The 25,572-nt window shown below is 40.1% G+C and overlaps 1 protein-coding gene across 11 annotated transcripts in view; it reads right to left on the bottom strand.

The window, feature by feature from the left end:
• The window catches only part of LOC136776083 (growth factor receptor-bound protein 14-like), a 294,314-nt gene that overhangs the window by 184,411 nt on the left and 84,331 nt on the right, over nt 1-25,572 (bottom strand). For 10 of the 11 annotated variants that reach the window (XM_066731424.1, XM_066731427.1, XM_066731426.1 and 7 more), the window contains 3 exons: nt 25,461-25,538; nt 25,245-25,379; nt 9,363-9,488 (listed from right to left, as the gene is read on the bottom strand). In XM_066731424.1, coding sequence (XP_066587521.1) covers nt 9,363-9,488; nt 25,245-25,379; nt 25,461-25,538 — 339 coding nt within the window. The remainder of the gene's footprint in view (nt 1-9,362; nt 9,489-25,244; nt 25,380-25,460; nt 25,539-25,572) is intronic. The other variant, XM_066731429.1, reaches the window with a different exon arrangement.

Raw genomic sequence — 25,572 nt, 5'->3', positions numbered from 1 at the left:
TATCAAAGGGATTGGTCTACTAATGAGACGAGCGAAAACAAGACGTCATCGAGAGACAAGGGCTCTTGTATGTAAAAAGAAAAATGCCTCGCGGCAACAAAGTTGTAAAAAGGGGAATCATATTGTCTACCTCAAATATCTGATTTTTCGTCAAGAATACGCAACGGCACAAAAATCATACTAACAGCTGCTTTTCTATAACGACTGAAAATTCGCTAACTGTAAAGAGTTTGCTTAAATATAACTTGACCTTATAATTGCATAAATATATATAAACATTGTTATTATATGTATTTAGTTAAATAAAACGTTTGTATACATTAAGAGTATAAATAGGATCGAATAATTAATAAGACTCTGATCTCAAAGGTGTCCAGAGTGTGTTAATGTATTTAATCTGAATTAATCGGCTGACCGAACGATTCGTCAAGTGCAAAAGTAACACTGGTTAAATTATACAGATATAAGCCGATGTGGCTTCTCCACGAGTTGATGACACGTGTATGTATGTATATGCGTTTAGTCTTTTATCCCAGATAGAACTGGTATTAACCCAGTTCTGTCAGACGTTGCTGCTGCCGAGTCTCTGTATTCTGCACGTGTGCGATATCTCAAAGACCGTTCGAGATTACAGATAAATCCATGAGGATGTATAATTTGTTTTTACGATGCGAGACTTTTGGAATGTCGCTCACTTCCTCGCTCGCTCTTTGGTGTCGTAAAAAAAACTTAAACCCTCCGAATTTACTGACTTATTACGGTGGAAAAAAAGGATCTAGAGCCATTTTACGAACAGTCAAAAATTTACTTGCACTTAATTAAAAGGGAACGGTCTAAGACCCGACCTATTGAATTCAGTCAGAGTAAACAGCGCGAGACATTATTTAAACGAATAAAGTGCTTCTTATAACAATAATTCTGTCTGCTCTGAATTATGAAAGAACCTCCATTCTGCCCACCCTAATATAAATATCGTGCAGTTAAATTTCCTGCGAAATTATAAACACTGAAGCACCCAAACTGAAATATAAGATTGAAGTGTTCGTATATAACATTCCGATATTAATGTCGCTTTACAAAATTCTAAGAATCCCTCTTGAAGCAAGTATGGTATACTAAACAATATCCATTTATTCGACGCAGCATAGCTGAGCCATTCAGGCCGAGCAAGCCAATTACTTTTTGCATGGTATCCTCATTATTTAATTGAAAATTAGTCAAAGTGGATAATTAAATGCAGCTATCCGGAAATTGTTGAGACGAGTAGGAAATATCATTTACAAAGTGTTTTTCTGCTGCAAAATTAAAAAGTAATTCGCTACGACAATTAAAGAGCAATGTTGAAATGCAGATTGAGAAAAGCCGAAGGACAAGAATCGAGTGTCCTAACTCCGCTAATGTAAAAAGCATCGTACAATCTTAAATACACGCGATACGTGCACGGGTTTCTTTAATTTCTTCCCTACGGAAGTACGAAGGTCACTCGGCATCACGTACTTACCTCCTGACGCCGTAATTAAAATTTCAAATTACCGTCGATATGCTAATGCAAAACTGATTTCCTTGGCTTAGAGCCGCACGTGCTAATTGTGGGAATGCAAAAAACTGCAATGCTACATTACATACCCGTCTAATCTAGATATTTACCGAACTAAGCTTTTAGCCGGAACACATCCCTTCTCTTCAAAAGTTGCGGTATCTACAGAATTCTGTACAAAGTCTGCATCGGCCTGCACTGAAACGTACCGATATGAAAATCGCGGACATAAGCAAAATATAATATCCTCCTCATTATGGAAGCAGCGTAATTTTGCTGACAAGGGAGAAACGCTATATATATATATATATACGCACACAAATATATATATATATATCATTGAAAATTGTAATAGTACCAGAGGTGGGATTGCACAGACTCGAAACATATAGTAACGTGATTGGTATACACACCGAACTACGATGACTAAGAGGGAAAAGCTGTTTCGCAGAATGCTAGGGAAGGAGGGATTATGCTAAGTACTACATGGTTACACACTATTGTACATATAATATATACAATATAGAATGATGCCTGAAATACGGGTGAAACACACCAGATCCAGGTTGATCGTCTTACTCATAGAACCAGCTCTACCATACATATATGCAGTATTTTAATTTACCAAATCAATTTTAATGCGCACGCTGTAATAAGGTGGAAATGTTAAAGCCTCTTGATAAAAAGGAAATATAAATTACGATTTAAATTCTTTGTTAGATTATAACGTTTGATAATTGTTTACTTTCAGTGATTGCTGATCCATCATAAAACGCAGTTGTTATAGTATATTGAAAAGTTTTCTAGTCGTAATTCGGAGATTTAACGACTCGATCAGAAGGGAGGCGAGTTAATCGGATAGATCTGGGAGTTTTCACATTTTGTAATGTCCACAAAGTGAAACGATCCGGGCAAAAAGCTCGCTCGGGAATGAGCGTTAAGAATTTATCAAATAAATTTCTTTCTTCGTCGTAAAGTCTGAGTCCGGATGGATATTCCAGCGATTTATTCAACTGGGAGGCGTCGAGCGAAGACGCGGCGATGGCAGGGCCACTCAAACAGTCTCGAAAAGATACAGGCGAAGGAGCCCCGTTTCGATACGCGCAATTCTTTTACGATCTCTTTATCTGCGATAAAAACTTTCCGCCAAATATATTTCGCGATAAAGTAAAAACTTTGCGCTTGACCACTTGTGGAGTTTATATACGTCTATTTTCTTAAGGTACAAAAATTAAAATACCTTGTTTTTCAAGAATTTCACCTCGCGTGAATTTTCAGTTACAGTCTCGACTGTTTCGAGACGCGTTTAATTGGAAAGCGGATGGCAAAAGCTTAAGTGAAATTAGTCAATTATTTATGACTGATGCATATGCAATTAATGTTAAGTTGGGAAAGCTGATTAATGCGACAGCACGTTTTACGTAAGAATATTTGAAGCTATTATATATAATTTATAATTTGTCGAAATAAAGTCCTTTTTTTCTGGAGATATCTTGCACTTGTTTGCCCCTTAAATGGATAATATATTTAGTGCGATATATATATACGACAAAATATAGAGGCTGATCGTGGACTGTATCGATATATCCACACGTTTCTTTCTCAGTTGCCATTGCCACACTTTCGCATTCGAAGAAACATTTTCGATCGAAGTTTAAGTGTACCGACCCTCTCTCGGTATATATACAGTTAAGATCTCCACCTACTTTTAGCCCCGTACTTTTCTCACTGGTCTAGCGTTTATACAAGCTATATTCGTCAAAATATAATTGCGTAAATTGAATCTTGTTTATCCTCTTGCAAAATAGAATTAGTTTACGCAATGAAACTTTGCTGACCTAGCAAATTGCAGCATTTACTGCTCTTATATATTTCTTGAGTGAAGCTGTAAATCAATTGGCGCGATCGTAAATACACAATGAGAGCAATATAAAAGCAGTTTCGTGACAAAAATATCTCTTATTTTGTGTTCCTGTAATTTGTGACAGAGGGCTAAAGAAGTATAAGTGGTTATATTTCTATGGTAAAAGTTAATAAATATCCGTGGATGATTTCTTTGTATCACAGGCAGATCCAGACTTTCGAACTTTATTAATAAAGGGATGTAGTCCAGCATACTAATATAGCACATTTAGCGAAGTGTATCCGTGGAAGCGTCAACAATTCGGAGACATCGATCATGATAAGTGGACAAGGTGATGTAAACTCTCGTGCACGAGTCATAGGCGTCGAATACAAACTGCCTGGCGTCCTGTCGTCTATCATCGGAGTGCTCCGAGACGAAGTCGTAAAATTCTCCGGCAAATCTTTCTCTCAACAAGTACCAAACTCGCGATTCCAAGTTTGAGGCAGTAAATCTGGACAATAATAATAGTTTTAGCCTGTTCTTTTCTATTAATTTACATAGGGATTTTGCATTTTTGGACAGTTGTGAATAATCGCTGGGAACAACAAGTAAGGTTGGTAGGAAAAAAGGAAAGAGAGCGACACCGAGGGCAGGAAGTTTGTTGGAGCTTCGTCAAGTTAAATCCTTGGCGAGAGCTTTGGAGCGTGATGGCTGAGAGCCGTTGGAATTCTCTGCGCAAGAGCAACTCGACGGAAGCGTAAAGTTTGTCCCTCTCTCGTCGATACGAGGCAGCGTGTTAAGCCAACTTCACGCCTTCGGTGCACCACGTTTTTCCGCCATCGCGGAAACAGCGACACGCGACGGAAGCCTGCAAACCGGAAGCGCGACTGCCTTAGCGTAAGGGAGGAGGTGGAAGCCCCGTCGCTTTTCCTGTTTTCGAGCTTCAGCACTGCCAGCTTCCTTGCTGCTGCTTCTTCTTCTTCTTCTTCTTCTTCTACATCTACTTACGTATACAGTACCACAACCTTTGCACAAGCATCGTGAAAAATTCCCTACCAAAACTCTAAATCAAACTGTATTTCGATTTTCAATTTGTTCTTGTCGATATAATATCCAACTAAATGCGGGTATTGGAATTATGTAACTTTGACAGAAACTATATAAGAGATGAACGTGTGTGTAAAAACATAAGTACACCTGGAGAAAATGGCTCGGGAAGATCGAATGGAAATTGCATTCTATTAGAGATATTTTGACCAGCATATTCGGTCATCCTACGGCTCAGGGAGAGCGATCAACCAAAGCTTATTGAACGATGTAATTCTGTTAGCCGAAAGCGACGTCTCGGGAGAGAGGGCTGACGGTAGGTAGGAAGCCTGCAAGCTCGGTAGGTGCAGTTTTACAAAAAAGCACCACGTGGACCGTCGTAATTGGACCCATCGATAATGAGATTATCCCGTTAGCCACGAGTAGTTCTCGGCTCTTTCCATGTACGATCACCTTCCAACCGGTAGCTCTACAAGCTTAATTAAAAGCGGCAGTAATAAACAGGCTTCGTTCTATCTAGTTAAAGACCCTACGAACAGAATCTCTAAAGCTTTATACGGTCTAACGAATATCCGCCTAACCAGCTTTACTTCCGTTCCTCAAGTGCACATATAGTAGCACACAGTAAATATACCATGCATATATATATAATATCCTGTATAAAATATTCCAAAATACCTTTGCTCACATATACCAGAGATAACATGTTCCAATCCCCTCTACTATATATAATAAGCATAAAGTAGCCGAAATTTCAATTTCAATTTCAATAAAAGTTTTCTCACTAATAAATATTTTCTCGCTCCAGTTCACTCTGTCATGGTATTATATTATGCAGTGATATTGAGCTTGCGTAAGACTCTCGGTCCAAAAAGGGTATGAGATTTGTTTGGAAGAGTTTTCGAAAGATGGAAGTAGCTTAAAAACAATTTCGTGGGAAAATGGGTCGGTTGATGATAATGAGGAAGGAGATTTAATAATGTTTGGAAAATAAATTTCTTAGTGCAATGAGGTGAATGATGGGATGGGAAGGGGGGGGGGGGTGGTGGGTTGTGGGAGGGGGAGGGATGACAAGAAGAAATCGATGGCGTAGCGTCGGGTCCAAGCGTCGTAGTATGAAACGCGAAGTCGAAAAGGATATGGGAGGGAGAGGCAGAGGTGGGAGAAGTTGCTCGGAAAGGCGGAAAAGTCAAAGATTGATAGCAGCGCAGCGCCGCTAGGACTGCCTTTGAAAATCAATGACGGCTTCACCATTAAAAAAATAAAATAAAACAGGCACAAAGCCCAAACGAATCAATCGTTTCATCCGTATAACGTAGAGAAAATCAATCTTAACTTTCAAACCCTTAAGATAAGAAACTGAAAAAGAACAGACGTAACAAAAGTAGCGGGAAGAAAACAAATTGAAACGGAAGAACGTTAGGAAAGGTAGTTTGTACGTATTAATTTACGTTGTGTATTTTCTAGTGACAAAAAAGTGGAGATTCGAAGCGTTGATTAATTATTTTCTACTGTATGGAGGGTGCGGAGAGGATTTTTAGAAATTTCGAGACTCGGGATATAGCGAGAAAAAAATAAGTCAATAACCGATCTGTATATATAGCAAAAGTGAAAGAGGCCTTCGCTCTAATCGGACAAGAAGAGGCTTCTTTTGGAAGTTGCAGTAACTTCCGATGGACAAGTTCTAAGGTATAAAATTAAATTAGAAGGAAAGCTGGGAAAGTCGAATAGAATGTGTTAGGGTAAAAGACAGACTATCGTAGCACGAAGTGGCCGAAGGGGAGAACGAGAAATGTGCATCACAGTTTGTCAATATCCACCTGAAGGCCTGGTCGGTCTTCCAATGAAAAACGAATTCCGCGAGGGAAGTCATTCTTTAAAAACTAGTAAGTAGTAGCTCCGTGCCTCCTCTCGATACCGAACTTCCGAGAAGTCAAGGATAACGAGTTCCACGTCTCGAGGCTTCCTTTTCAGAAACTGGCGAAAAGGGCCCGGTTTTCTCGTCCGGATAACGGTCTTCCAGCAAATCAATGATAACGAGATTGATACGGACTTCCTTTTCAGGGATCGAGTCAGGAGGACTCAAGTGCATCGATATTAAATATAAAAACTACGCAAAATGTGATTTTCATTCATCGCCCAAACCAATCTTCCATATTAAATATATCTTACCATATTCTGTATCGCAAAGTTTATTCATTATTGCACGTGCGGAGCAAATTTTTGACTGATTATATACGTACGTATACACATACAAATATATGTATATATATATATATATATACAAATAGAGAATCTGTATCTTTTTTAAGGTCAGTGGGTATCTCATATTTCATGGAATCACGGGGTGGAAGAGCTTTTGTGAAATGGAGAGCATAGTTGATGGGTATAAGGATTGATAAAAGTAGGAAGAATATCAATTTTGACGGAACGATGGGTAGTTTGAGAAAAACTTCCCAATGGAGAAAGGAATAAGAGATGGTAGAGGTTGAATAAGGCGCAAGGCGTAACAATTTGTCAGGAATATTTGGCGAGGATAGACGTTCCCGTTCAGTGGCAGCGGTGTGGTGGCGGTTGAGTGCGATAACTTGGCATTAAGGTCTACCGGGACGAGGAATTGTAAGAGAGGCTGAGTCCAAGTGGAGAGGGCTCGGCGCTAATTAATTGTATAATTAATCGAGCGAATGAAGGAGTACCGGGGCGTAAGTAGCTCGAGCCTGTCAAGCGCAGAAGACCTGTCTGACCGATGTCTCCCTGTCGGCTGCCTGGGTTCGGCCCTTTGTCGCGAATCTCCTGAATTAGAAACTAGTGGAAGCCACGACCTCGCTTCGTTGAATATCCTTCCGTTCTCACTCCATCCACTCTCTCTGCCTATCTATACTATGTCTCTCTTTATCCCTCAAAGAACTTCGATGCCCGATATTCGTGCCTACGACTCGGTCCCCAGATGTTCCATTTGAACACACCAACATCTCAGTCTCGCATCTTGTGTATAAAATTGGTAACATTCTGTAAGAGGCAAGGATCAAGGACCTTGACCATGACCCACTATCAACCATTATAATAACTTTTTAGAATAGAATTCTCGAAAAAGAAAGTGATTGGGAATATAAATCGTTTCAACGTTATTTCCCTTCCTGGGAGATTGTGGCAAATCTATATATATATATATATATAGTAAGCGTTGGCCATTTCATCAAGTGAATTACCGTGGATGATCAGCGAGCTGTGAGTCGAAGCCCCATCTTCTTTCTTTCTTCTTCCAGTGATTTACGTTCTCGTGAAAAAAGTTCGAATCGACTCTCGGAAATTTGTAGCACTCTCCCAAGGACTGTATCGTAATGGCATTTTGTGGAACGAATTGGCGAAAAGGGATTGATAATAGGGATCCGAGAAAGAGAAAGAGAGGATATTACGAAGAGTCGCGCTATACATGATAAATTATTCGGCTTTGAAAGTTGAAGCAACGAGGAGAATGGATGATAATAGAGGCGGGTAAAGATAAACCGAATGCAAAGATAGTCCCAGACGGAGGTACGTTCGACGAAAACGGCGAATACGTTTGATGATGGTATACGGGACTAAGCCGTTTCGGCGTATCCCATGCAATTTGCAAATGAGCAATGGAACCGGATAACCAGCCTCCAACTTCATCCAATTTTGAATCGCCAATGGCGGATACTGCAAGTCCCATTCTCTATAGCGTTCGCCGGTAGCATCCTGCACATCGATCCGTTCAAAGTGTTCCAGCAAACACGTGTTCATGTGCAGCCTCTATATATAGATGTAAGTAAATTAGCGCAAGATATAGGTGCGTACGAAGAGGGAGATATGAGCTACCGGACAAAGCACTGGACTAATTACGCTGGAAGATGGTAGGCGGAATGCGGGAGACGAGACAAACTCCTTTGATCATTTAAGAACAGATAATCATATCTCGTCTGGAAGTACTCCTAAGCTCGGGGCGATAGCTGCCTATATATATATATATATATATACATACCTATATACGCTCATACGATATATACTTGAATTATTTCTGATCTTATCCAAGAGAATTATAGTTTCAACTATGACTTGATGAAACTGCTGCGTTGGAAGATAATAGCTTTCCAAAGCTTGTGCGAGAGAGTTTGATGAAATCGATAGCTTACCATGGATCGAAATTAGTCTGAGAGAGATGGGTCATTTTAATTTTTACGACGTCTCGCGAGTACAGCAGGAATATCTATGAAAGAGAGACAGAGTTCTGCGACAAGTCCAAGAGTTTTAAACAAATAAATGCAAAAGAATCTCGATCACGAATGGACCATGAATATGGAATGCTGTACAGTTTACTGCTGCATGCCAATATATATAGTTTCACATATTTCGAGTTGAACTCGCGTCCAAATCAGCTATCGCTGCTTTTACTCTCGATATGATCTCCATAAAGAAGTGCTGCCACTCTATAGCCAGAGATATGGAGTATATTGGAACTGTATATATGATATATATATATATATATATATATGTTACAAGTGAATTCTTATTCGAAGAGCCCTTACAGTATTTTAGAAGGTTAGACAATGGGAAATATAGAATGTATGCAGAAGGCTCGGAAGGTTATAGAAGTTTACGATGTACAAAGCTGCCAAAAATGTCCGTCGAAGATATCGGCATATTATTCTTGTACAAGATTTGTTGCACGCCTTGGGATTTGGCGACTATCCAAGCTTAATCTGCAATATTGAGGCGCTTCTTAGTTTTATCGGTAGTCCGAGGGCCTCGTAGTATGTATGCTTTCCTCGCCCTCGACATTGATCGCATCGATCTAACTTCGAGATTGGATAATCTTAAGACGCGTTCAAGCTAGACTAATTCCCAATCGATACGTCGAAGGTGGAAGGTGGATGTACGCGTACAGTATAGTATAGTAGATAATCTGCTTACCGATTCTTCGTGTTGATACTTGGACGAGGGTGTCTGCGAGCTGCCAGCTTTTGGCGATAAGGACCTTTTCGGTGAAATTTTACATTGCTGTGATCTTCTCGTCCACGCGGTTAGACTGCTGTAGGTCTGAAACAAAAACATAAACGCTAAAGTCAACAAAAACTTTTATACACTTGCTCAAAATTCTCCAGCTGCCGCGTAAACCTGTAAACGCGCTGAATCTCACCCCCCCCCCCCCCCCCCCACTCCCCTCCCTCCTTCACCTCACCCTAATATAATTATATAGAATTTTACAAAACTAGATGCCTCTCAGGTTCCATTAATAAAACATCAGTTTCTCTCGGACGTGCAATGATGGCGTTAATGATACATGTGCCAGTCGAGGTGTATTTATGCGAAGAATTGCAAAGGGGAATTATCATATCGTCGAGGATTTGCTCTTATAATTGCGATATTCGTGGCCTTCGCGAAACCCTTTCCGAGAGTTTGCAGTGCAGTCCGTGGGCAGCTGCGGCCGTGTGGAGACTGCGTGGAGAGACACGTAAACCAACACGAAGAGCAGCGTACCAACAACGCGTTAGTTGGTATTATGCTCCTCACGCCGCACCGAGCAGTGCGGAGTATCGCTCATTGTGCGTGCCACTGTCAGCTGCCGTTCACAATGGACGCTTCGCCAAAAATGGAGACCCATTGTTGGCCCCTAATTGGCGAACGCGCACCACGACAATGCTTCGCTAGCTCTATCGCCTTTCCTCTCCCACTCTCCGTCCTTTCCACACCAACATTCCGCGCAGCACGTGCGCCTATGTGTGTATATACATATATATATATATATGTATGTATATGTGTACCATCATAATCTACCTCTCTTCTGTCTTTCTCTCTACCCCATTTCCCATGCAGCCGACCTGAGCGTACCATTCTCAATCGCTCTTTCGATAATCTCGTCCAATAAGCCCGCCACTCCTCTCCATTATTTTCCTAGATCCAGCTTACAATTATCGGTAACTCGTTAATCTTACGATTTATTCAGTCACCCAGCTCGAGATAACAGTTATTTCTAATTATTTCGATCAATATGTATGATCGAGGATTTTTTGGAATTTTTGAGAATATGCAATTAGGTGCAATGCGCACAGTTGAACGATTGTTGGAAATGAAAAATTTTGGCAAAGTTTGGGACGTCGCACGACGCTTCATCACGAATATAAATAAGAAATAACGTAAGAGTACTTAGTATTAATATAGTATACTAATCTATAAGCTACTACAGTTGAACCGATGATCGCTAATTTTGTAATATTCCGTGTCTGTGCCAAATGAAGGATAATTATCGCTATAGCAGTAATAAATTACCGCTAGAATGACGTTTTGCGACGTTTTATTGCTAATATTTTTTCCTCTGTGAAGCGAGCACGACAGACTAATAGGCACTTTCGCATCAGTCTAACTCGCAAATGGCTCTGCGAGAATAAAAGTAAGGAGAGTCAAGGGGAAAGAGAAGAAACAATCCTTTCTGTCGTAAAAGTACCTTGAGCTATCCGCGGGAGCAGCACGTTTCGCGAGTGTAAGCCTCGAAAGTTGACGTTTGACATCTTACAGACAGAAAGAATTACGTTGGAATCAGCGTAAAGTAGAAAGAATCCTGCAGAGCATTTCCTTCTGTCAATTTGTAAAGATTTTATAGCAGTTATGTACGACGTGTACAGTAACCACGAATTCCTGCATAAAATGGCAAGATACTGTGCAATTGCATTTATATATATATGTGGCACATGTAATAATTGTATAAAAAATGTCTAATTAATAGGAGGGGGGTTGGGCTACCAAGTTCCATCATTATTCGCGTAATGCCAGTGCAACTATTTGTGTTGTACGTTGTAATCACGATTACTTTGGCTAAGCCCACAGATTACGCTGGCCTTAATTGCAAGCGTAGCTGAGTTTGTGTTATATGTATGTTCGATGCTTCCGGATCTGAAACTGGTAGAATTACTCACTCTCTGGAGCAACTGCTGAATATTTTGTGATATTTATTTCAATTTACGAAAGTCATGCACGTGCGGATGGTTCCAAAATTCATAAATTGATATTTAAATTACTTTGAAATGTATCGCAATAATCCAATAGTCAGAAGTCAATTAATTATCCTGGATTTTTTCGATATTTTAATTGTAGATTGCGAACATGAATTTAAAATAGAAGGAAATTTTGAGAAATCCAGCAGCCAATTCTCAAATTAATATCCCCAACTCTATAGACTTGTACGATGCTATTGCGAATGACCAAGATGCGATTACTAAATCTTTTTCCAGATTCAACCATTAATCACTGTGATATTTAAGGAAAATATACTTTTGCTATCTTAGAGTTATAAAGTTTTTCATGGTTTATAGGACTTTCAGTAAAATGGCACTTTGCGAAATATCGCGAATATATATCAGCTCCGAGGAATCCGATGGAGTTTGGAATCGATCATTAGCCGCTGGCGTCGGTCTTCCGGTTGTTTTCCGTCGGAACACCGAGATTACAAAAGTTCTGCAGAAAATTACCATAAGTGAAGTCAGTCGAGGATTTAGTACCACTTGAAAATACTCAGCAACTCTTCGGCTGATCAAAACGATTCTTGCTCAAAGGCATTTAATCAAACTTTTGATAATATCGAATGGTATAGAACGAGTTATTTTAATTCAATGGTGTGTATATATAGTATAATATAAACCAAGTGTAGGTATACACATTATACAATACAAGCAGCTGATGTACCATAAGTTTCTACAGGTATATCGTCGTCGTTTCACGCAGGAACAACAAACACCGCAACTGTCTCTATTACAACATTATAACTTCATGGCTCGGATACTAACTCAGCCAAACTGCTTGCAAAACGTTAACTAATTTTCATTGGATAAAAGCAATTTCGAGTACGGTGGAAGCCTTAAACGACTATCGATTTTTTATAATCAAATAACGCGAATAATTCCCGAGCTTTCGATGTTGAGCTTGCACGTGAAAGAAAGGGAATTCACCGTTGAGCTTTGCCTATCGTGGAAATTGCACTAGGAATAATTTATTTCCGAGATTTAAAGTACAATCTGTTCGGGACAGATGTGAGCTTTTAGTGCTTTGCTTTAATAGAAAAAGTAAGCATATAAACAAAGAGTGGAGAAAAGTTAAGAGAAGAGGAGAGACAGGGGAGGTGGGGCAGTGGGGGAGAAGCGGGAGATTCATAGGAGGTCTCTCGTGGGAGAGCTAGCCTTAACAGAGGCTAATAGTACACGAAGGGCCGTCTCAGGAAAGCACTGGAAGAAAAAGAGCGCCATTAAAGATGAGTTTAGCGGCGCGCAACGACTTTAAGTGCCAGCTTAACTGTACCTGCGGCAGTTGTTAACTCAGCAGTTAAACCTTTCGTGTCTCCACAGGCCGACCAGCTCACGAAGGGTGATGGCTGGGTGAGAGTCGGTGCTCGCTGAGTACCAGTCCAAAGGAGAGGAACGAGAGAGACATTGAAAAACTGCTGCTCTTTTCAAACAAGAGTAGCATTTATTAGGATCCAACCGTTGGTGAATGCGCTCCTTCACCAGCGGAGTCCTCCGTCGAATAGTCTGCTTATCCGCCAAACTACCACTGACTTAATTAAAATTTTCTTGATTTTCTCCCCTCCCCCACACTCGTCCACTACCCTCTCCCATGCAGAGCTATCCCGAATCTCTCTCGTATATTTGTATATATATATATATATATATCATATACTTTTCATCAGCGGCTTTCCTCCCTCCTCTCAGCCTTCCTCCCCACCTCTTCCCCATTCGGCAAGTCAGCTTTATTTCTGGCGCATTAAGCAATAATGAAACAGGTCTATTTCGTGGAATTAACCGTGAGCCAGAAACCATAGTAAACGTGGCTTTATGGGGAAACTCTTATTATTTCGATTAGACCGAAGATAAGGTAGGTGAGCCAAGGAATAGAAGTAGCGAGTCAATTATAAAGTATTGCGTTCCTCATTATAAAAGCTCGTAAAATGCTCCACGTAAAATAAGAACATGCGAGTGAAGCAGACTCTAGTGTTTATCCGCTTTACTCCGCTAGTCTTGGCTGAAGGCACGCTACAAAAGAAATTCACTTATAACGAGTTTGCTTCTACTTAAAAATGGGCACCGATTTATCATCCCGCTCGCTGTAAGTACAAGCGAGCACTTATCAGCCTTCTAAAATTAAATCTAGACAAATAAAGGCTTAAAGGGAGGAGCGTGAGTATAGACTGGGGGAGGGGTGGGGGGAGAAAAAACTATAGAAAAATAAACGTGCACAGTTTTAAGTAATTGAGCCGTTAAGAAGGGTAATGGTTAAAAAGGATATGCATAAAAGAATCAGCCTAATGCTATTGCTGAGAGAATAAGTAATCGATAGATGTTGGAAAAAGCAGTGATTTTAAGGAAGTCAAGGCAGCATCAATCACACAGATCAATTACGTTAATGGGGGATTTCTCGAAGTCGGGAGGCTGATCTTTGTTGTAAGGGATGAGGAAAGGTTGGGTATGGAGCTCGAAGAAAAGTTGCGCAGGTTCGTTGCTTGCCGGAGAAACGCGAAGAAAAACGCTAATGACGCGTCGTTGTGACGGCGTGTGTCGGTGTATATCGAGAAAGCGAAAAAATCGAGACAACCGAGAGGATGTTTCCGACCTTAGTTAGCCGTAAGAGCGTCAGTGTGTGCAGAGTGCGCGCGGAAACTGCGACCTTCCTCCTTCCTCCACCCCCTCCCCAATCCGACCATCGCCTCTACGTCATGCCATCCTATCATCTCTTTCCATACACGTGTGTATATGTACTATATATATATACACACATGTATATGTAGAAAAATATGCCGCTCTGGGAGCGCTTCTTGGATCCATTACGGGAGTACGAATTTATCTTGTTTTACGAAAAATTTCACTCGACTTTTCAAGCAGGATACGAGAAGCCAACGAATTTATTCCCTCTGGCTGGAAGCACGAGAAGCCACGATGCAAAAATCGAGCGTGTCTCATTTTTCTAACCAAGGGCTCCACATAATACACTCAAATTGGAATCCAGGGACCCCTGTGCATAATTAACCTTTAATTTCCTTGTACAATTAAAATGTACGGCTACTGCACATAGGTACTACATTATACGAGAAAATCCTTTGAAGTCACGCTAAAAGATAAGCTCGTTACTAGACCTTCTGGCAAACGCTACTTTCGCCATTTTTCAGTTTACGCCGGTAAACATTGGAATAGTGAAAAATTGCAGGAAAAGCTATTTACCTAGAAAATTACTAATACAGGCAGATTTATATATACAATATTCGCGATGCGTATATATATATATATATATATATAGCATTATCCTCGTAAAAATGTTACTGCGGCTGCAAATCAAGAAAATCGCTGAATATCAATGGGAATTAATCTGCTGTATATATTATAAGGTTGAAATAAGAAAATCCAATCTGAAGGCTTGAAAAGCTCTAGTAATCTATCTGGGATAATGTTTTCCGGTACAAAGACCGCGCGCCAAATCGGTGGTAGGAAAAAAGCCTTCATTTTCAACTGTGAAAAAGTGGCTGCAGTGTATATATTCGCAGGTTTTTATTGCCAGGCGATTTCGTCGTCAGACCTTAATTACTGGAGAATCGATCCTCGGTAATCATCTCCTCAGGAGTTGGCCACAGACCTGGCACGAGCATTCGACGAAAGAAAAAGTAGAACGATAAATCGCAACACTTTTTCCTCCGCGAGCTATTATTTATTAACCACGGGTAATAAGAATGGATCATTCGTTATATTAATACATCGCGGAGAGGCAAATCATCCGCATTGCAGAAATGTGTTGCGCTCGTTCATCGAGTTGGCCCGAAATGAAATAACAGATGATTATTACGATTATATTATCTGACAGGTCATTGAAAGGTTGGAATTATAGGAGGAAAAGAATCTCTCGCGAAGTAAATTGCCACGCCCCAATGGAGAATCTTGCGCAGATATCCTATCCTTGATGCAGATACTGAGTTTGCGCTCAGTAGTAAAATTTCCTTTGCCTTTTTCGGAGTTTCTCGAATATGTAGGACGCCATATATACTCAGCCTCAACGACCGTGCACCGCTTTATCGAGGTTCGCCCATGGATCATCAGTCACGGTTGTTTACCACGGAAAACCGTCAGTCAGGCTTCCTCTAGACGTTATCGTTCCACCTCGACCATGAACGCTAAAGCTTAATCTCGCCAGGAATTCAAACTAATTTGCCAAAAAAGAAGATTACGAGAGACAAAATAGCCTGAAAAAGTTGTGGATATTCGAGCAGCGCTCTTTGTCTAAGCTTTAATATATACGTTTACCCATTGCCATATCCTCCTTTGTACCGAGCAAAGAAACTTTGCAGACTTCTTTGTAACGTATAATATAATAGATCCGTCATTTTTGCGAAGGACAGCCGATGAATCCCAATGGAAGAGTTGAAAGGTGATAACGGCAGGTTGACGACTTCCTCTCCAAGCGAGAGGTACAAGAATACTTTGGGGAAACGGTAAAAATGACAGATTTCCCGTTCTCCGAGTAGCATCGTTTTTATGCGTGAGTACCTACACCAGGCACAACAATACCCATTCGAGATCAGGAAGTCAGTCTGCACGAGCAAACTTCGTACAGTCGAGTCCCATGCAGAAGGAAGTTTCGATCTTTACGCGTTAGTAGCCACGACGATCCTTTTGATTATCTCGAGTGGAACTGACGTGTTTTAAAAGTCGAATCGCTTAAAGATCGACGTATAGAGGCTCCATTCGCATCTGCTGGAGCGCACTCGTGGTGTATCCTTCGCGTATCGTCGTCCACATGATTCATTCGATACGCGAGAAACGCGTAGGAAAGGAAACCACGCACGCAATCCGTTTACGGGCCGTTCCGACGCGGGCTCGCGACGCGCTTCGCTATTCTAACCTGTGACCCAATAACGACGGAAGAAAGCCTTAGGCACGAACCCTATAGGTCCTCTCTTCGATAATCCAGTTCCTTTTGTTTTCTCAACCGTTTGACAAATCACGAAAAAGGTTGCATTTGGCCATGCGTGTTCCGCGTATTGTTTCGCACGGTATTGATCGAACGGTGAGCGCTGCGCGTCCGCCAAAGTATAAAGGCCCTGTTTCCATTAGGCCATAATTGAATTTCATGAAAAGTGCCATTTTTTCCTGTTCCTTTTTGTCGAGCGAACACTCGTAAAAAGCGTCTGGCATTGGTAATGGGAAAACAGATAAATTTGATCGTGGCCCGTCGTGTTTTCATAAAACCGATACACACAGCCGGTGAAACGGAACGGTCATAATTCTCCAAGTGGAATGACAGCTGCAGCAGACCCACATATCGCGTTGACGCGGGTGTCATAGCGGCTGAGAACAATCGACGTCGTTAAAAGGCGCAATAAACTCGGTCCTTAGCCCCGTCTGGCGCTAAAGGCACGAATTGCCGTAAAATCGATAGATTATTACACAACGAGCGCTCTGACGTACTGTGTATATATATATATATATATAAATATAGTATATATATACATGAGACGCGCTTACCTTCGATTTGATTCACTCCGCTCGAGTGCCGTTATCGATCGATCCATTCAAATGATCAATCGACGTCTCCTTCTTGCCGTTCCGGGCGTTCTGTGTCCGCCACAGTGCCGCGGGCGACCAAATATCATGCACCGACGTATTCAAATGGACACTGTCCGTTCCAACGAACAAGTGTAGTATCCTGACCCCCCCCCCCCCCCCCTCCCTCCTCTTTTTCGCTATACGTACTTTCTTACGTTATACAGGGTGTAAAAGAGGGATGCGTGGCAAAAATTTAAAGGTGCACATGCAGAATATGGATACAAAATTTTTTTAATAAATATTTGTTCTTCCGCTTGACCCCGGTTTACCTGCAGAAACTAGAATTTTTGACATAATTTCAATCAAAGATAATGTTCGCTACGAGCACCGCAACAAAGTTTGTTTTCATTTTAAATAAATCGAGCAAACATTTTGGTTTTTTCATTTCTTCTAAGGAAAACTATATAGGAATTTTATGGACTAAAGTATTTTCATCAATTCTTCGAGGAAAGTCTAGAAAATTTGTATAAAAATTAATAAAAATACTTGAAATCATAAAATTCCGACGTGATTCTTATAGAAATGAAGAGAAAATAAACAGATTCGTCAAAGTTGCTATCACTTACAGAGGATCCTTTAATCATTGTAATTAATGGAAAAATTACTTTTGAGGAAAGTGAGATTGAAAGGGAAATAAAAATTTCTTAAGAAAGAATGTTAACACTGACGTTCCGAATGCATGCTTAAATTTTTACCAGTCATGGCTGTTACACCCTGTATATACAGTTATAGCTTCGTAACCAACCGCACGATTCTCTTCAACTTCCTGCACCTGAAATTCTCCTTGATCGATCAAACTCAATCCTACAGCAATCTCTACTGCGAAATTCAGATTTTCTATCGGTTTTAATAACTGTAATTTCGTCCTGTGCATATATACAACTATAGATATAGGTTTCGTGTATCGAATTAAAATCCATTGGACGTAAAAATACACAGAACGTCAGAAAACGAGAACGATGGTTGAATTGCGGGCTTCCCAGCCGGCGGTTTCAACTTTCGCGAGGTCGGAACGCAGCGGGGAAGTAGGTGCATCCCGTGGTTCGCTTCGTAATAAAAGCGGCAAACATCGAGGCCTCCCGTTTTATCAAGTATAAAAAGAACTTTATTGGCAATTTAGCGCACTATGGATCTACGTTAACAAGGATCGGAGAAATGGAAAAGTACTATATTCACTGGTTTGCCACGAGCACTCGGGGCTCCTACATATAAATTTACTTAGGCCTAAGCTGCCATTTGAATCGATTACCGTTCGACCGCCTTAATTAGGCACCGTGATGGAATTAATAAAGTGGCCAATGAGGGGGCGGTGGGAGGTCTAACAGCGTGGAATGGTTAAAGAAGAAGAAGAGAAGAGTAGGAGAGGTGCTAAAAGACCATGACGAGGGTAGGGAGTTGAGTCGAGTCCCTTATAGGTAAGTTCGTAAATTTCCAATCGGATTATTTACGGTATTTCCAGCGTTGTATTACTATCAGCGTGTAGCTTCCTGACGTCTCTTTCGCGATTCTCATCTCCCTTTAGGTATCCTTTTCTCGGTAACTCCTCAACACCGACCCCCTCCTACCTCAATAACCTTCTGGCGCAAGCCCTCCTTCGATCTTTATCACCCTTTCTGTCCGGAGCACCCCTATTCTTTTCTTTTATCTTATCCCACACTACAGTATACACCTACCTTCGTTCTTCCTTCCTTGTTATATTCTCAGCCTGAAAATATGTCTTCTTATATGAATGCAGGTAGACTTAGTATACTCGTGTCCTTTGCCACTACCTTCTTCACTTTTTCTCACCTAATATCCTCCAATAAACTTCCTCGCTTCATAGAAAAGTAGCAGTGCGGTATGTATTGGCGATAAAACGTCCGAACATCGTACCCACATCGACTTCCTCTTTTTTCACCAATGATAAAGCAAGCTTTTCTTCTTTATTATAAAACTTCCGGCGAGGTTATCGAGCGGAGTAAGAAAAGAAAAATGAGGAAAGCCTCGTAAGTTTGCGCAGAGTTAAAGGGCGTCGAATTACAGCGAGGTATTATTATACACGATAATAAGGAATATAATTGGTCCATGATTAATTGAGAAGTTTCGAGAGAGCGGACTTTTTATTGACTCTCGAGTAATTTTTGAAGATATTTCGAGAATGAATAAAGCTGTGTTTGTGGAGAGGTATGATTTTGCCAACGGTAGATAATGGGGAATGAAAGATCGGCTTGGCCTCACCTACCGATCGATCTTAGCTACGATAATCTCAATGGCGTGTGTTGGCGAACAGCAGCACGGACGGACCCTGCTGCAACGCGATTGTATTTGAAACGGCCACGGGGCCACCGACACGGTGCATCGGGCTGATGCGAGCCAATTAGGCCGAGCCGTCCATCTTCTTTCACCCTTCTCTTCTCTTCATAGCCCTCCACACTCTCGCCATCCACTTCGCCCCCGCCCCCTTCTCTTATTTCTTCTCCTTAACCGCAAGTCGCTCCTCCAGAGCAGTTTACAACCTATAGTCATATATCTTTACGACCGCGGAAGGACTTGGCCAGCCACCTCGTCTTATATCGGACCGTCCAACTCGATCCAAATTTCAGAAACCAGTCAAGAACATTTTTCTTCTCTCCTGGTATAACGCTCCATTTCTTTGCCATCCATCGAATATTTATTATAAACAAATGCACTTGTTTTCATCGCGTTTAATATATCACATGCAAGGATCGGAGTAGATATATATAAACAAAACAAGCTGGATCGTGGAAGAAACCACAGATTTGGAAAGAGAAGGAAACCGTCTGGTTGCTATGTAAGTAACACAAAACGGACGTAGAGACAGTTCGGTCCACGGCAGACGCGTGTCGCCTTTGCCTGTGCATTTAAGAGCGTGACTCGCATTCGCAGCCTTCGCAGCTTCACTCGACTTCTCTTGATTCAACCTGACTCGACTCGGTCTGCACTGTCTCACTGGCAAAACCGGTGCTTTGACCTCTGAAAAACGAAGCTGCGCCTCAAAGGCCTCTTATATGAATTTCTTCATCATACTAGAGAGTACCGACAAACTGCAGAAACGGGACAACGTTGTACATCGCGTTTGAATGGAAAACCAAGAATTCCTCGGGTATAGACGAGTGTGAAAAATGAGAATCGGAGAGATATATAACCCTTTATCAAAGTTACGTCAACTTTTCTCTTTACTAAATTCTGTTCAATTAAACGTTGACTCGAGTGAGCTGTGCGTGTCGAGTGCCTCTTTTAAATGGATTACAAGGATATCCTATATATATATATATAACTGGGTAAACTTGGACGAAAGCTCATAATTCTTACGTGTTTCGAGAAAAAGCTCCGGAAGAGCTACATTGCCTTTTTACCATATCTATTTTGCCAACTGTATTATTATTTCCATTTTTTCTTATCTCATAAGTGCTTCGTCTAATTAAATGTATGAGACAGAACTCGCGATGAGAGACGTGCGTAATTCTCCTTTTTAATGGATCATAATGCGAATGCACACACACACATACACACACAGCTGGAGATACAGTTAGCTGGTCTGACAATAATTCTTTGCATGCTGCACAGAGCTGACCGAGAATGCAACAAGGTGAGCAAAGGATATAACACACATGCGTGGTCGCGCGCGCGCAAGCAGGTCTGGGCGAAATAATTGCCCGTTGAAGAGAGAAACAGAAACGGTAATTGCGAACGTATATCGCGAGTCGTTTCACCTCATCGTTCGAAGAAAAATATACGCTCCGACAAGAAACTTTCTAGAGAAGTATACGCACGTGCATGGTCAAGCCGATGCTAACAAATTGCCGTTTTCGATGGAACAGTGCAAATATACGTTTTATTGGACTCGCACGTTTTATTATTTATTCTCGATGCCTGATCGTAATGTATGTTTATTCTTCCGCAGCATCTTCTCTATAATGATTGTACAAACATGAAATTCATCATTTGAAGCGATCTGACAAAACCAGTTTTTTCCATGCTAAATTATATCGATAACGATAAAAATGGAAATTAAGGAGAATTAATTATTGCATTTGGAATTAAGCAACTCTTTCTCTTCTTCCTCGAGCAATAGGAATTTCATTAGTACCGATGAGTTGATTTTTTCAATGCTGCTCGAGTGCAATACTATTAAGCTCGAACGTAATGGTATGCGAGTAGTAAATTGGGTTTCCGGTAACCGTCCGTAACGAAGATCCAGAATGAAAGAAAAAATAGAAACAGTAGCAGTGGTGCACGAAATAATCTGTTAAAGGAAAGGAGAAGGTCGTTACTAGGTGAACCCGTATCGATGAGGTGAATCCGATTTGAAAGAATCAATGGTTACGGGACTCGATGATCAATAAAACCGAATCAGATAGCTTCAAAGCTCAAGCATATATAGTACGTACCGGGTTTGAGATTAATTCGTGCCAATCCGATAAATCTAGAAATGGGAGAGGGGATATTAAGAAAAAAACTTTTATAAAATTCTTAGGTTTATTAGCTTTTATTAAAAAAGTTGTTAAGGATTAAAAATTATTTTATTCAAGGAGAAAGGGACTTCAAACGGCTAGGTAACGCAAGAACAAACCTTTAACCAATAGAATGCTTATCGAAGAATCTTTAATACTTAATAACTCTTTAATTAAAGGTAAAACCTATAAATTTTATAAGAGATTTCTTTCGAAATTCATTTCCTTTTCTGGACCTTTCATGTCTTTATCTTCGTAATTAAAAGAGATGTCAATTTTTTCATAAATCTTTTTCAAACTCCTTTCTATCCATTATTGAGAGTTGCCCTATTTAACAATATTGTGTCATTCATAAATAGATAGAGGATAAATTAATATTTACGTTCTATCTCTAGGACATGTTAATTAAGAATCTAATTGTCATTAAAGTCGAGTTAAATTTAATGTAGGAAATTTCGTCTAACATCAATTTGAAATTAATTTGAAAATTTTCTATTTCAATATTCATCTGATCTTTCAATCAATGATAATATCCCTTTAGATAGATTTATCATTATAATATAAACGGTAAATAGTCTGGTAAGAGTAAAATTTCTTTTAAAAATATTCAGCAAAAGAAAATCTCATTGTTCATTGACAGAACGTCTTCTTTCAAACGTTATTATACATATATACATATATATTTATTCCGGGATGTCTTGATTGGTGGCCGTTGTGGGTAATCACAAACGACAGTGCTTCTGTCGTTTCGCAAAGCCGACTTATGCTTGTTTGCTGAGTATTCAAGATTCTAGCGGTGAAGTTGGTTGAGAATGCTGGGCTTCTCGGAAAGTAATTTGACGAGGATGACAGGAAAGGCAGAGAAATCAGAAGAGGACTCGACCAAGTAAAGTTTTCTTTTCACTATTCGAGGGAGAGAGAGAGAGAGAGATGACGACGGGCTGAGACGTCTGGATATGATGCACAAGAAAGATATTCTTTCTAGGCAATATGGCAGGTAACGAAGACACGGCAACTGGCAATAATTAAATCAAGCTTTTATGGCAACATTGGGTGCGAAGCCAATCAACTAATGTCCCATGACAATTCCATAACAATGATTGATACACTGCAGTAAGAAAAGTGGAAAATGTCGTTGTGAGAGAAAAACGTTATACATATAAGGTATACGAGATACTTGTCAATAATTCCACTTACTATAAAATTGAAAAACTGACTTAATCGTTAGGTGATAGATTGTCCGTGAACCATTACGGAACTCATTAGAAATTTTCTGCTATAAAAAGAAGCTTATAAATACAACAGTGACAAGTCCAATTGAGAAAATCATTACTTAATTAGCCGATAGTTGAGCCAGTATGGAATAGGTAAGTTTTTGCTGGAAGAAAAAACCATTTCTTTTTAAACCTAGACCTGCTAGCTGGAAAAGGCGTGGATCTGATCGAAAAATATTGATAGAGGGGTAACTGCTGGCAGGTATATACGTGACAGGGCTTGCAGGCATAACGTATACTGTGTTTGGAGAATCCATGTCGAATAAGATTTACTCGAAGATATAACGCTAAGAGAGCCTTGAGTGAACAAAAATCGATTTTACGTGAACGTTATTTTAAAAAATATATGTATTATACAATTCGAATAGCATTCATAAAATGAAAAAAATAAGGGAATAAAAGAAATGTTTGTTGTGGAAATACCTTTCTTGCTTCTAGTTACCATTTTTATGCAGCGAGATTAGCACAATTCTCATGGGAATGCAAACGGTGCTCTTTTTCCTTGAGTTAATCGAAGCGGATATTTGTGTTACACTCTCACTTACATTATTGAGGAAGATAAATTTATACCAGGCAGTTTTAATAAACAATTTTCGCTAAAGAAATATATGTAGCTCTGGGGTGTTGTATATCTTCATCCAACATTTAAATAGGTGGCTAGTATTGCTGTAAACCAGTTGGTTTAGAGCCTCGTATACAAGCAAAGCCCTTGAAGTATACTTCACGAGAGAGATTATGTTCACCAGTAATTACCCGATGCACGATACATATACTTACTGTTTAAATCTTACTGATCGAAGTACAGTAACTAAAAATGATACATAATTTAGGGACTGGAAGGAGGGTATATCTCGATGAAAGAGAATATTCCGATAAATTAAGCAGAAAAGCAAGCGTATAGCAGCCGTTTCTATCAGTGATCGAATTTTGCGAGGGTGTCGGCAGCATCGCTTGGTAATTATGCAAATTAAGCGCAACTGCTAGCATATCAGGGCTAAAAGCAGATAAATATCTTGGCTGGAGGAATTAAGAAAAAAAGAAGAGGATGCACGGAGCAACGAAGAAGTTGATCTCACATTGAAACTTCACCTGGGTAGATACTGTCATATTCAATAGGTTGTCATTTATCACATTCCAATGGTTACCACACTCCTGTCTCGTTACACAAGAAAGTGTTACGAATCGCGAGTACGCGCAATCTTATCGCATCTTAAATGGCTATATTTAACGCCTATCAGCTACAAATTTGACCTGATGAGGAGGCAAGGCAAGAACCTACCGTTGCTGCCTGCTTCGGCTTGGGGAGCACAATAAGAAGATGACCAATCAGAATTCTGATGGAAGAAATTCGCGAGTCATCAACGAGCTTGATCGATTACCCTCGATGATTGCATTTTGGCCTCTGTGTTACTTTCCCCTGTTTCAATCGTCACGTGGCCCTTACGTGGGTGTACGTTGTTGCGATTCTCGTTTCACGATGCTGCAAATTGATTTCGCAAAGTTATTCCAATTTCGATTTGACGCGAGGAACGAACGATTAATTATTAATACAGATCCAAGGTTGTGGCGAGAGAAGGCATAATCCACTTGTCATCGTGAGTTACTTTCGTTCTAAGTGGAACTGCGCTAAATCGTCTTAGAAATTGCTGGTATCTCTCGCGCCTAATGCAAACAAACGTGCTGATGCATGCTACGCCGATCCTTATCATCCGGGAAGTACTTACTTTAGACTTTTCGATGGTTTTAAGGCAACGATGACTCAATCGTTCCACCTCTTACATTCCTCTCCGAAGATTCGTGAATAATGAATATAGCGGAGAAAGTACTTAAACTCCGTACACTTTATCATTTAAATCCAAGAACAAATATTATGCTAGCTTCAACCTTGATAAGATTTCTCGAAATAAGACAGCGCTCGATCAGTGTAAATAATTCTCATACGATAGTACTTGTGTGTGTTGTAACGAGTACAAAGGCAAATTATTATAATGGAATAGCCAGTAATTTAATTAAACATTTTTTCATCCTTTGCAGTTAGAGCTTATGAGAGACAAATGGATGTGTTTTTTTTATGGAGACTATGCAAATCCGGCTAATGAAGGTAAAGCGATTTCTAGCAATATTTTCCAAAAATAGCGGTAGAATGTAAATTTTAGCAAAACCGAGAATAAGGATAAAAAGAACAGGCGGAGTTAATGCAAATATATGCTCACCATCTGGGGAGAGCTACGAGAAATCCAAAGCTTCCGAATTTCTTCTCACGTGATACGAAAATCGGGCTTTTAAAGAGAAATCCAGCCTCTACGTTGAGATTCGAAATTTTAGGTAGTTGATTTGGCAGTGAATCGAATTAGGGATTGGAAATTCCAATAGTTTCACAGACAATGCAATGCTTCGGACTCTCTCAAAATGATCTTAAAATTTAAACGTGAAAATTAAGAAACAAATTTTCTCTCTACCTTTAAGTATACGCATAAACATGTATCGTCTTACCTTTTTCTCCAAGTGAAGTTTTCGGTTACAAAGAATCATATACGTTTTCTTCCACTTCTGCGTCGTGTCATCTCGTAACCATACAGTACCGTGCACGCGAGGAATCACGAATTTATCTTGCGACATTAAATTATTCTACAATTAAAAAAAAAATAATGTATATCTATTAGATTAATTTTTAATAAAACTAATGGTAGCAAAAAAAATTCCACTTACTCTAACAATAGTGTCCATACAAACTAAGCGGCTTCGATCTTCATCATCGGGAAGAAGCATCTCTTTTGGGAAGAACTGCTAAAAACAAACAATTTTGGTATAATTAATTAAC

The sequence above is a fragment of the Prorops nasuta genome, unplaced genomic scaffold (genome assembly GCF_024137725.1).
Source record: "Prorops nasuta isolate Cenicafe-Biocafe unplaced genomic scaffold, Cenicafe_Pnas_1.2 PNAS00009, whole genome shotgun sequence".
Taxonomy (NCBI): domain Eukaryota; kingdom Metazoa; phylum Arthropoda; class Insecta; order Hymenoptera; family Bethylidae; genus Prorops; species Prorops nasuta.
Note: the sequence above shows the minus strand (reverse complement) of the source record. Positions and strands in the feature narration are given on the sequence as shown.